The 12,325-nt window shown below is 52.5% G+C and overlaps 2 protein-coding genes across 2 annotated transcripts; one reads left to right on the top strand and one right to left on the bottom strand.

The window, feature by feature from the left end:
- Window positions 1-2,078: 2,078 nt before the first annotated feature.
- LOC119285323 (receptor-like protein kinase HERK 1) lies at window positions 2,079-5,321 on the top strand. Its single transcript, XM_037564564.1, has 2 exons — window positions 2,079-4,865; window positions 5,090-5,321. The coding sequence occupies exons 1-2, from the start codon at window positions 2,325-2,327 to the stop codon at window positions 5,267-5,269; spliced, it is 2,721 nt and encodes a 906-aa protein (XP_037420461.1). The 5' UTR covers window positions 2,079-2,324; the 3' UTR covers window positions 5,270-5,321.
- Window positions 5,231-11,068, bottom strand: LOC119285322 (calcium-transporting ATPase 4, endoplasmic reticulum-type-like). The gene is made up of 8 exons (XM_037564563.1): window positions 9,465-11,068; window positions 9,229-9,295; window positions 9,000-9,124; window positions 8,279-8,557; window positions 7,801-8,178; window positions 6,883-6,992; window positions 6,551-6,779; window positions 5,231-6,030 (listed from the first exon to the last, which is right to left on the bottom strand). The coding sequence occupies exons 1-8, from the start codon at window positions 10,887-10,889 to the stop codon at window positions 5,455-5,457; spliced, it is 3,189 nt and encodes a 1,062-aa protein (XP_037420460.1). The 5' UTR covers window positions 10,890-11,068; the 3' UTR covers window positions 5,231-5,454.
- Between the last annotated feature and the right edge of the window lie 1,257 nt (window positions 11,069-12,325).

Below are 12,325 nucleotides of genomic sequence, written 5' to 3' on the forward strand. Positions count from 1 at the left end.
CGGCAGGGCATTGTGTCCCAAGTGGGCCGGTATGTCTCCCATGTTCACTTCACGGGTCTTGAATCCCGCCGCCGTTCATGTAGATGGTAGGTGGAGGACGTGGTTGTCGATGCGGAATACAAAGAAAGTGAACGAGGGCACCGCCGTAGGATAGGTTAAGGGTCCGGCTGCTTTTTTATGAAAAAAGTTTGAAATATAATGAATTTCGACAGGTTTATATAAAAATCCACCGTGTTTGTATAATTTTGTCTGCTTAGTTGAAACTTAATTTGAAATGTATGTTGAATTCATGTCCGTAGACTGGTCTCTGCCCGCAGATGGATACGAGAGCAAATTTACAAGTGAGCGTTGGAGCTGCCGCTCTCCCCAAACAAGAATTCCAATTTCGAAAAGCTTGAAGAAAAAAATGTGCCACTTGTCCCATGGTCATCCGACCTGAGAGTATTATACTCCTTCCTAGTAACCACGTTCCTACACGCATCCCCGATGTAACAGCTCACTTGATCAACTCTTTTTGTTTTTTCCATTTCTGCGGGTCACCAACTCTGTTTTGTGTTGGTTGTTAGAGAGACGGCGACATGGCGTCCCACAACGTGGAGCCGTGCACTCCGGAAAGACCAAGCCAACATTCATCAACTCGATCACCAACGCAAGCAATCGAACACGAACTCATTATTAGGCGACCACATCTCCAAAGAAAACAGGAGCGCGCACGTACGCGATCCAGTACCTAATATTCAAGTACGCCGTGGAGGGGCCGGGTCAAGGGAAACGGGCTGGACCGGCACCGCGTAACCCGTCCCTCTCCGCCACGCTCATCCCCACCTCCACCTCCAGCCGTTGGTTCGCTCCTTCCCTCCCCAAAGCGATCGGGTCAACCCGGGGGCGCTGCATGCAGCTGTAGCACACAGCTGGCCCTCGAATGCGATGCATGCTTCCGTCGCCGCGCCGACGCGTACCGTATCGACGGCGACGGCGATGCCAATCATGCCTCTACTTGCAACATTATCCTGCCGTGTGGTAGATGGATGCCCACCCCGTGCATCCCCCTTTCTGTCTCCTACGTACACGAACACGATGGCAGCGTCCCTACACCTGCGTGTACAGGAGTACAGGAACATACCATCTTGATCGCCTTGATGATGATCTTCTAATCCGCAGTGACGCCGCCATCGTACGAGATCAAGTTGTTCACACTGTACTAGTGTCTCACACTTGCGCTGGAGTATACGTTTTCCCTTGCAAAATCCAGAGATGAGACTGAATGTTGGTCATCTCAGCAGGAGTGCTGTCCAGTAAGCGCCCGAGACGCGTACATACACCACCGGCCGGGAAAAGAAAAGGAATGTACGAATTGCGCCCGGTCGTGGTGGCGCGCACGACGGTGGTACGAAAACGACGGCTGCTCCGGTCGCGTGCGGTGGTCGACGGAGGTGGTTGGAGACTTCCTCGGCCCTTTCCTTCCCACCGAGCCGAGCCACAGCACAATGGTCGAGGGAACAAATCGTTCCCCTTTACGTTTCTAAACAAAGGGCCACACGATTCACACGACAAAATGCGTGGATTTTCCTCGCAGTCGTTTTCATCTGCGAGTGTGTCACCGTGGGATTTGACATGTCCCGGGAGGCCACAACAGAAAAGGTGCCTGCTGCTCTCGTCGAACCTTTTCTCTGGCCTCAGTGTTGGTACTACAGTACAGTAATTCCTAGTGCCACGGAACATGACAATAAGAACCCAGTTGTTGACACTTGACAGTAAAAGAGACCTAGGAGGCACCCGGTCCGTTCATCACACGTCGCAAAAAACTTTCGCCTTGTCTTTGTTTAACAATATACATGTTGACGTTTCTTCAGAGAGGATCACACGAGAAATTTACCGAATCGAATATATGCCAGACAATCTGTAAACCAAGAAAATGACGGCATTAGAAAGCTCCTGAATTCCCCCGCAAACAAGGAAAAAGCTCCCGATAATATATGAAATTCAAGCCTATCTCTCCACCTGAGATGAGATCCTGAGAAAATGACACCGCAATACGCAGTGCTCCCCAGCTAATCAAATACCCCCACCACATCCAAGAGCTCGTCAAAACCAAGCATCGATTCACTGTCCTTCCTGTGGGTATTAGCAGCAGTCGCTAACTCCCTCTGCTCATCTCGTTTCAAGCAGCAAGTGTCAACTCTCAACACCACCTCTACAAAAGCAATCGTGCACTCTGGTGATGCTCTCTGGTTTGTGCCGCCATCCCTGTCGATGAAGACCTCCGTGGCCTCCTTCTAGTGCCCCGTGCCGATCGCCGATGCTTTGGCCGGAATTCTTGCACCATGCCGCCGGTTCCTGACATGCTCGTGCGGCTCCTCGTCGCGTCCGTGCTGCTCGGCGCAGCCAGTGGCGCGTTTACCCCCGCGGACACCTACCTCGTCCTCTGCGGCACGTCGGCGAGCGCCACCGTTGCCGCGGGACGGACGTTCGTCGGGGACGCCCGTCTGCCCGCCAAGTCGCTGGCCGCGCCGCAGAGCGTCGAGGCCAACACGTCGCTGACCGCGGTCGTCCCGTCCGGCGAATCGCAGCTTTACCGGTCCGCGCGCGTCTTCACCGCGCCGGCTTCCTACACGTTCGCCGTCAAGCAGCCCGGCCGGCACTTCGTGCGCCTCCACTTCTTCCCCTTCCCGTACCGGTCCTACGACATGGCCGCGGACGCCGCGTTCAACGTGTCCGTGCAGGGCGCGGTGCTCGTCAACGGGTACGCGCCCAAGAACGGCACGGCGGAGCTCAGGGAGTTCTCGCTGAACGTCACCGGTGCCACGCTGGTGATCGCCTTCGCGCCGACGGGGAAGCTCGCGTTCGTGAACGCCATCGAGGTCGTGTCGGTCCCCGACGAGCTCATCGCCGACACGGCCAGGATGGTGGGCGGGGCCGTCCAGTACACCGGGCTGTCGACGCAGGCGCTGGAGACGATCCACCGGATCAACATGGGCGTCCCCAAGATCACGCCCGGCAACGACACGCTGGGGAGGACGTGGCTGCCGGACCAGAGCTTCCAGCTCAACACCAACCTAGCGCAGCATAAAGACGCCAAGCCCTTGACGATCAAATACGACGAGAAGTCGGCGCTCTCCTCCGCGTACACGGCGCCGGCGGAGGTCTACGCGACGGCGACGAGGCTGAGCACGGCGGGCGAGACCAGCACCATCAACGTGCAGTTCAACATCAGCTGGAGGTTCGACGCCCCGGCCGGGTCGGATTACCTGCTCCGGTTCCACTGGTGCGACATCGTCAGCAAGGCGGCCATGGGAATGGCCTTCAACGTCTACGTCGGCGGGTCGGTGGTGCTCGAAAACTACGAGATTTCGCGTGACACGTTCAACCGGCTGTCCATACCGGTGTACAAGGACTTCCTCCTGGGCGCCAAGGACGCCAAGGGCGCCATCACCGTGAGCATCGGGTCGTCGACCGAGGACAACGCGTTGCCCGACGGCTTCCTCAACGGCCTCGAGATCATGAGGGTAGTCGGGAGCGCCGGCGCCGGCGCTCCCGCCGCGTCCGCGCGCAGTTCAAAGGTCAAAATCGGGATCATCGCCGGCTCGGCCGTCTGCGGGGCCACGCTGGTGATGGTGCTCGGATTCATCGCCTTCAGGACGCTGCGCGGGAGGGAGCCGGAGAAGAAGCAGCCGTCCGACACCTGGTCGCCCTTCTCGGCGAGCGCGCTGGGCTCTCGCTCGCGCTCCCGGAGCTTCTCCAAGAGCAACGGGAACACCGTCCTGCTCGGGCAGAACGGCGCCGGCGCCGGGTACAGGATCCCGTTCGCGGCGCTCCAGGAGGCGACCGGCGGGTTCGACGAGGCGATGGTCATCGGCGAGGGCGGGTTCGGGAAGGTGTACAAGGGCACGATGCGCGACGAGACGCTGGTGGCCGTGAAGCGCGGCAACCGGCGGACGCAGCAGGGGCTGCACGAGTTCCACACGGAGATCGAGATGCTGTCCCGGCTGCGCCACCGCCACCTGGTCTCGCTCATCGGCTACTGCGACGAGCGCGGGGAGATGATCCTGGTGTACGAGTACATGGCCATGGGCACGCTGCGGAGCCACCTGTACGGCGCCGGCCTCCCGCCGCTGTCGTGGGAGCAGAGGCTCGAGGCCTGCATCGGCGCCGCGCGGGGGCTGCACTACCTCCACACCGGCTCCGCCAAGGCGATCATCCACCGGGACGTCAAGTCGGCCAACATCCTCCTGGACGAGAGCTTCATGGCCAAGGTGGCCGACTTCGGGCTGTCCAAGAACGGGCCGGAGCTGGACAAGACGCACGTGAGCACCAAGGTGAAGGGCAGCTTCGGGTACCTGGACCCGGAGTACTTCCGGCGGCAGATGCTGACGGAGAAGTCGGACGTCTACTCCTTCGGCGTGGTCCTGCTGGAGGTGCTGTGCGCCCGCACGGTCATCGACCCGACGCTGCCCCGGGAGATGGTGAGCCTGGCCGAGTGGGCGACGCCGTGTCTCAGGAACGGTCGGCTCGACCAGATCGTCGACCAGAGGATCGCCGGGACGATACGGCCGGGGTCGCTCAAGAAGCTCGCGGACACGGCCGAGAAGTGCCTCGCCGAGTACGGGGTGGAGCGGCCCACCATGGGGGACGTGCTCTGGTGCCTCGAGTTCGCGCTGCAGCTGCAGGTGGGGTCGTCAGACGGCTCGGACGTCGACACCATGTTGCCGCCGGCGCCGCCTGTGCCCGTGAAAACGCCAGAGGTTCAGCGTAGCCTGTCCGCCGCTACCATGGCGACCGACGCTGCTGCCATGACCACCAACTTGGGTGATCTAGACGGAATGTCCCTGAGCGGAGTATTCTCGAAGATGATCAAGAGCGACGAGGTCAGGTGAAGCCAAAAGATGCTTCGTCGACGTTGTACAAGCTGAAGCACATGTATATGTCAATTTTGTGTTTATAGCATGTAGTACATGACAAACGATGTACAAACTTTCACGTAGAAGAAAGTTATATCAGGTAGTGATGTATAACGTACCAATAAGGAGGAACAGATTCTCCTGATTTCACAAAAGTAACCTCACCATGGATATGTATATGATCGGCAGAGAGGCAGCGGCTTATACTCCAGGATGAGTATAAGCAGAATCGCCATGTGAACAAGGCCGAGACAAAAATACATAAACCAGGAGGTGTCACTGCATTCAGGGCAGAATATTTCATGGATATAAGTGAAGATTACTGCAGTAAATGGGCAAGAAATCATGCTGTATCTCCAGCACATTCATAACACCAATTTTTGTTACAAACGAATAAATGAGTCTGTTAAACTCGAGGCATGATTATGAGTTCTATAGAGTACCCTAACTTCCTTCATGCTCAACAAAGAGCAGTGCCCTCGGATCTCGAGAAAAATAATGGGGTCTCACCAGACGTCTACTCCCCCGTGGCCATCTAATACTCAATCACTACCCTCTACTCTTCCTTCCGCTTTCCTAATTGCTTTCTGGCCCGAGCTGTCAAGCACCGTCCCACAAACTTGAGAACCTCGTCGATGAGAACCACTGGGAATGCAACTGCTACGACCAAAAGCCATTCATTGAAACTGAGGGGCACAATCCCGAAGATTTGGGTAAGGAAAGGCACGTAGAGGATCAAGAAATGAAGCCCAAAAGACACCGACATTGCCAGAAGAAGCCAGGGGTTCACCCATGGAGGCATGCTCAGAAGGCTGCCATCCTCAGACAGGGCATTCAGTGAGTTGAACATCTCAATGGACACCAAGACAGAAAGGGAGAGGGTTGTTGCTTTTATTTTGCCGCCCTGGAAGTAATCGCAAGGGTTCTCATCAAAGTTGAATGTCCTTGCCCCTGCTGTGAATGATGACACATTGAAACCCTCCCATGAGGGGCACTGGCCCCAGTTTGAGAGCTGGGAGTATGAAACAAGAGTGTGACCATCACTAGCCAGATCAATTCCCAGGAAAGAGCCATGGGTGTACCAGATGATAAAGATTCCAACCGTTGCAATCCCAACATACAGCCCAATAACCTACACACATGTTCATAAATTTCAAACATAAGTACAACTGCATCCATTCATAAATTAATATTCTATGCAAGTGCACAAATCAATAGGGCTAGAAGAGTCATAATGATGTGCCAAAAGACCACATCATGTGGAAGCTATGCTGGGAAAAATCATTTTCGTAAGTCCTCAATGTATACAACTTTATTACTATTGGACCTTTTGAGTAAGATTGAAGAACTTATGAGAATTGACAGTTTTCGCATGGAAGATACAAGACATATATGGGACACTCTAGAGAAGCATCTCCCAGTTGATTTAATTAAGAATGAACTCTCGTTTTAATGTCTGGATATAAATACTAACGAAATGCTTGTTGTGGAAGTGCTGACTCTTTATAAGGTGTTTAAAACTGTATATACCATAATCACTATTGCCGAAAAGCTACGTAGAACACAGTAAATTAATTCACTGTGAGGGCTTCAAAGCAATTGATTTAAGATGAGGATACTTGAGGAAGTGCACAATATACAGGAAAACATACCATGTAGCGGAACAGGATCCAAGGAGTGATTAATGAATCATCACTTCTTCTAGGAGGTTTCTTCATGATATCCTTATCTGGTGGATTGAATCCCAAAGCTGTTGCAGGAGGGCCATCCGTAACAAGATTGACCCACAGAAGTTGTACTGGAATGAGGCCTTCTGGGATACCTAAAGCCGACGTGAGGAATATGGACGCAACTTCTCCAATGTTCGAAGATATCATATATCTGCAGTGCCACATGGATCATATGAACTTGTTGCATTTGTTTTTTATGTTTCAAGTAATTAGCAAACGAAATGGTTAAAACATAGCTAGCAAAAAAGATGTACCTTATAAAAGCCTTCATGTTGTTGTAAATGGACCTTCCTTCACCAACAGCTGAGACAATTGTACTGAAGTTATCATCTGCAAGCACCATATCTGAAGCTTCTTTTGCAACCTAACACATCATAAGGAGAAAGGGAAAAGGTCACAAGTCCACTCTGCGCATGTGAGAACGGCTAACAAAAACACGCCTTTAGGAACTCAGAAAAAATGTGTTCCAACTTCCAAAACTTTGGCCGGGCAGACAAGTGAAACAGATTTTTCACCATTATGTCGTCTTTGTTGTTTTCATCTCTGCTCATGCCCGCAATGCATGAATACGTGTCGATTTATACCTTTCATTAAGTTAGGGTTCTATCCACACCATGTTAACAAACATAGCATGCATTCACAGAAGGTCATCATGAGTAACACATTTCACAAAAAGGATACAGTAGAGGCAGGACAGGGAGCACCATTAAATCAAAACAGAAAGGTGAATGAAAAAGCAATGAAAATCTAATGAAGGCAATAGGAATCATATCATTATCGCAGACTTATTTTGTGTATCTTGAGTGTTACTAACATGGATTATTCAGCAGTAAAGTAGCCTTAGGGGTTGATGAGTAACAGATCATTGTGATGTTGCAGCAAACATTACATAAAACAACTATAGCAAACGCTAAACAATAATGATAATAATAATAATTGCAAGTAGAAGCACCTTAAGTGATAGAAGACAATCAGACACTAACAAAATGGATTCAATTGCACATGTAAAGTGATTAGGTGCAGCCTAAAACCGTACTCTTGAGATGTCAGAAGGTGACATTTTTCTATGGAAATAACCAAATAAGCTAACAATGATTTACACAAAATAGGAATTGATCTTAAAAATAGAACTAAAAAGAACGACTGATTTAAAGAAGAGAAAGAAGGCAGACCTCAGTCCCTGTAATGCCCATCGCGATTCCAATATCAGCTAATTTCAGAGCCGGTGCATCATTCACTCCATCACCAGTCATTGCAACAACTTCACCATCTTCTTTGAGCAGCCTAACAATTTCCTGCTTATGTTTTGGCTCTGCTCTTGAGAAGAGAAGGCCACCTGTTTGCCTCAAAATCTTCTTTCTATCAGGAAGAGCCATAAATTCCTTCCCTGCAAAGCTCTTTGAGCTAATGTTTTCACTGGGACCAAAAACCCCAATCTCACGGCATATTGCCTCAGCTGTTTCTTTGTTATCACCTGTTATCACCATAACACGTATACCAGCAGCCCTGCAATCTTCAATTGCTTTGTGGACTTCTTCTCGTGGAGGATCCTGTGGTAGTATAGTAATAATGATGTTAAAGACACATGCAGTTTCCGAATTAGGACCGCATATTTATTTACAGAATTTCCATGGAGTGAGAAGGTCTCACCCTCAGACCAACAAAACCACAGAATATCAGATTACTCTCTATGGAAGAGTAGTATGCAGGATCAAGTAGATATTTGTGAGCGGGATGCTCTTCTCCATCATATGTTGCAAAGTCTGCCAGATCTTCCTTGTATGCAAAGCCCAAACAGCGCAATGCACTGCCAGACATTTCACGAAGTGTTGACAATACGAGTGCCTTGGCACCCTCATCCAAGAGCACGACGGATCCATCGAGCAACTGAATATAGGCACTTCTCTCTAGCAAATTTTCTACTGCTCCCTGCAAGAGTATACTTTTACCATAAATATTCGTAGGAGAGAAAATGACATGACCAGAAACATTGGAAGCGGCAATATGACATGAATACATGGTACTTGCTACTCACAGAAGCAAATAAGAAACTCAATGCCACATTGTAGCTGAATCTATAACCAACTGACTGAAAGAAAGTAAATATGCATTGATAACTAGTTAAAGAGAATTAACATTTGCCTATATGGCAAAGATGAGCCCTAGTTTCAAGAGAAAAGGAAGGCACAAAAACTGGTACGGTGGACAATGACAATATATGGTATGTTATTTCCAGCGTTACAAAGAATAAAATGTTAGTAAGCCAAATTCCAGAAAAATAATATTTGTACACACTAGACAACTTGAAATACAGAAGTGCAACATATGATAATCCACAACAGAACTAAGCGATATGAATTATTCCAAATACCTTCACAAGCAGCAAATTCTTTCCAGTCTCTGCTTTTTTCACAATAACTCCCATTGATTTTCTAGTGCGATCAAATTCCAGAGTCCCTACTCTTTTAGCATCGTTGTTCCACCATTGACAGCACCCTTCAAACAACATAGATACACAAATTATGTCAGATATTTTCTGTCTACATAAAAAGCTAATAATGCAATCAGACTATATAATTTTACAAAAGAAATCAACATACTTAGCAAATCGGATGAATCCAGAGATGGGGTATATCCACCAGGGAGCCCCATTTTCTCGACCAAAACCTAGCACGTGCATAATACAATCACTCAACAGTACAAGTGATAAAATTACCGTGAGTTAATGAAATAGAGACAGTGTCGTCTTAAAAAGCATTCAAATTAGAGTGTAGAATTGGCAAGTAGAAGCAACATGCAACATATGTATATATCTTGGTTCATTAACAAATCATACCTTTAATGCAGCCTCTGTGGGCATCCCAGTAGCAACATACTGATGCTCAGAGTGTGCAATACTTGCATCATTGCAGAGTGCAGCTATCTTCGCAATCATCTGGAGGTTATCATCCATGTTCAAAGTTGGCCAGTCATGTATCTTGCCATCACTTGGATCATAAGTGGTTCCATCAACCTTAAAGTTCCTAAGTGTATCAGGCCACCTCCCAATTGCCACAAGCCTCACCGCTGACATCTGGTTGGTGGTCAGGGTTCCTGTCTTATCGGAGCAAATCACTGTTGTGCAACCTAATGTCTCAACACTGGGTAACTTTCTCACAAGTGCATTCTTCTGAGCCATCTTCCTGGTGCCTAGTGCCAAGCATGTGGTGATCACAGCAGGCAGGCCCTCTGGAATGGCAGCAACAGCCAGTGCCACTGCAATCTCAAAGTAATATGTGCACTTCTCGAATGAGAACTTAAAATTCGCCGGCCACCCATCCACATACTCCCAGGTAAGGAAATACTTCACGTTAATGAGCCAAACCAAGATACATATCACTCCAATAATGGCAGTGAGCGCCTCACCGAACTCATTGAGCTTCTTTTTCAGCGGCGTGTCATCCTCCTCCTGTGATGCCTCCTGGATCTGCGAATGGATCTTGCCTATTTCAGTGGCCATGCCAGTTCCGGTCACCACACAGACTGCACTGCCGTTGACAATGGTGGTGCCAGCAAAGACCATGCACTCCTTCCCCTGGATATCTGTGTCCTCGAGATGAATCTTGTGGCTGGTCTTGTTAACCGAAGAGGTCTCGCCAGTGAGTGATCCCTGCTCAACACGGAGGGTAGAGCTGATAAGCTGGAGCACACGCATGTCGGCGGGGACCTTGTCGCCCACGCGGAGCTCGACGATGTCTCCGATGACGAGGTCGCGCGCGGGGAGCCCATGCTTCCAGCGGCCGTCGCGCTTGACGGTGGCGTGCTCGGACTGGATCTCCTTGAGCGCCTCGAGCGCCTTCTCGGCGTTGCTCTCCTGCCAGACCCCGACGACGGCGTTGACGATGAGGATGAGGAAGATGACGAGCGGCTCGACGAAGGCGGTGGCCCTGACCTCGCCGCCCTCGGCGCCGTCGTAGAGCGCGAGCACGAAGGAGACGACGGCGGCGGCGAGGAGGATGCGCACGAGCGTGTCGTTGAACTGCTCGAGCACCAGCTTCCACAGGGAAGGCGGCGCGTGGCGCTCCAGCTCGTTGGGCCCGTACTTGTGCAGCCGCGCCGCCGCGTCGTCGGAGCTGAGGCCGCGGTCCGCCGAGACGCCGAGCTCCGCCAGGCAGTCGCTCGGGGTGCGCGCCCAGAAGGGGAAGACGGGCACGTCGGGGTCGGCCCCGGGGGAACCGGATCCATCCGGCCGCGCGGCCTCGTCCTGCCCGCCCTTGCCCATTTGTTTTGTGGTGACGACTCGAGATTCGAACGGAGAGGAGGCGCTCCTACCTAGGGTTCCCGTCCGTCGCCGCGGCGGCGAGATCGCATGGAACCCTTAACCCTAGAAGGGGATGGAGGAGGCGGCGGGGAGGGGTAGGGGAGGGGAGCGGGGACTGGGCTGGGTGGGAGAAGAAGAGGGCGATTGGTGGTGTGGATTCGAAAGCAGGCTGGGGAAGGACGGGGGGCTTTTGCCTTTGTTTTTCCGCTTTTCTTTATGGCGTAAACTATTTTCTTACTCCAAATCGATCGCGACAGGGAAGAAATAGTACGCTGCGCACGCTCCGGGTGGTTCGTCGTCTTGGACCTTTGTGTGTCTGCGGGTGGGGATGCGTATGAGCTGGGACCTTTCGTCAGCGAGCGAGGGGGTCGTTATCGTGGCGGCTAGTACTCCACTTTCGATATGATATGTGGCGAATGGTTAATTAATTAACCGGTAAGGTATGGGGTTCTTGATGGAGAGATGCCTTGCTTGACCCGGAGCGGAGGCCACGTCACCAGGCGACGCGCCGTGCTGCCGCGTGTGCGCCTCCAACGGGTATGTGCCACTGTACCCTGGGGCCGCCTCGAGCCTTGACCCACACGCATTGAGAGGGGCGTGCCGCTTTTGTGGCTGCCGGGACCGCTTTGCGCGGATCGGGGTGCGAGGAATCTTTCCGGCGAGTGGTGGCGTGACGTCAGTCGGGCCAACCATCGCACGGCGCTGGGCGGTCCGTCCGAGCGCAGCCGCTAATGACGCACCTCCGGCCAATCGCGGCACGCCACGTGTACCCCGCGCCTCCTGATTTTATCGGGCTCCCTCCCGGGCTGCAAAAGAGGAATTCTGGAAGGTCCCGCGCTGGGAGGCACGGGCAGTCGCGCACGCAGCAGCTTCGGCTGCGCCCTGCACGTTCCGTTGCCGTGCCGTGCGCTGCCATCGCCGTGCAGTGTGCACGAGCGGGGAATCAGCCGAACCTGCTACGTACGGGCACCGGGGGCAGCGGCGCAGAGATCGGGTTCGGGGTCGGGTCAGGCACGCCGCGCACCACGTTGCTCCCGAAGCGCAGCGCAGAGGGTGTCAAGTGGTACGTACAGTGGTGTAGTGGAGCTTGTATATGCGGGTGACCTCCTCGCTGTCGTCGATTCCTTTTCTGCAGGCAGGCAGGCAGGCAGGAGTGGTGCGAGATCTGGATAAATATTTTACGGGGAAACGGAGACCGCACAGGCGTGGATCGCGGATTTCGCAGCTTCCGCGTAGCTGCAGTACGGCGGGTACAGTACAGTACGAAGGGAGCCGATGCCCCCGTACCGTGGGGGCACGGTTCGCCGTCCGTGGGAGCCAGCCAGGAGCGCACATGCCGTGGCCTCGGGTTGCACACGGGATCGAATCGGACGCATGGCCGTGACACGGCTGTGCTG

Source organism: Triticum dicoccoides, chromosome 4A (assembly GCF_002162155.2).
Source record: "Triticum dicoccoides isolate Atlit2015 ecotype Zavitan chromosome 4A, WEW_v2.0, whole genome shotgun sequence".
NCBI classification, from domain to species: Eukaryota; Viridiplantae; Streptophyta; class Magnoliopsida; order Poales; family Poaceae; genus Triticum; species Triticum dicoccoides.

Bases quoted from the DNA above. Each gene is read 5' to 3' on its own strand.
- LOC119285323 (XM_037564564.1), top strand. From the start codon at position 2,325: ATGCCGCCGGTTCCTGACATGCTCGTGCGGCTCCTCGTCGCGTCCGTG. The intron at 4,866-5,089 runs GTCAGGTGAAGC...TGATCGGCAGAG, and splicing joins AGATGATCAAGAGCGACGAG to AGGCAGCGGCTTATACTCCA.
- LOC119285322 (XM_037564563.1), bottom strand. From the start codon at position 10,889: ATGGGCAAGGGCGGGCAGGACGAGGCCGCGCGGCCGGATGGATCCGGT. The intron at 8,179-8,278 runs GTGAGACCTTCT...ATACTACCACAG, and splicing joins GTGGTTTTGTTGGTCTGAGG to GATCCTCCACGAGAAGAAGT. The intron at 6,993-7,800 runs GTCTGCCTTCTT...ATGATGTGTTAG, and splicing joins TGGGCATTACAGGGACTGAG to GTTGCAAAAGAAGCTTCAGA.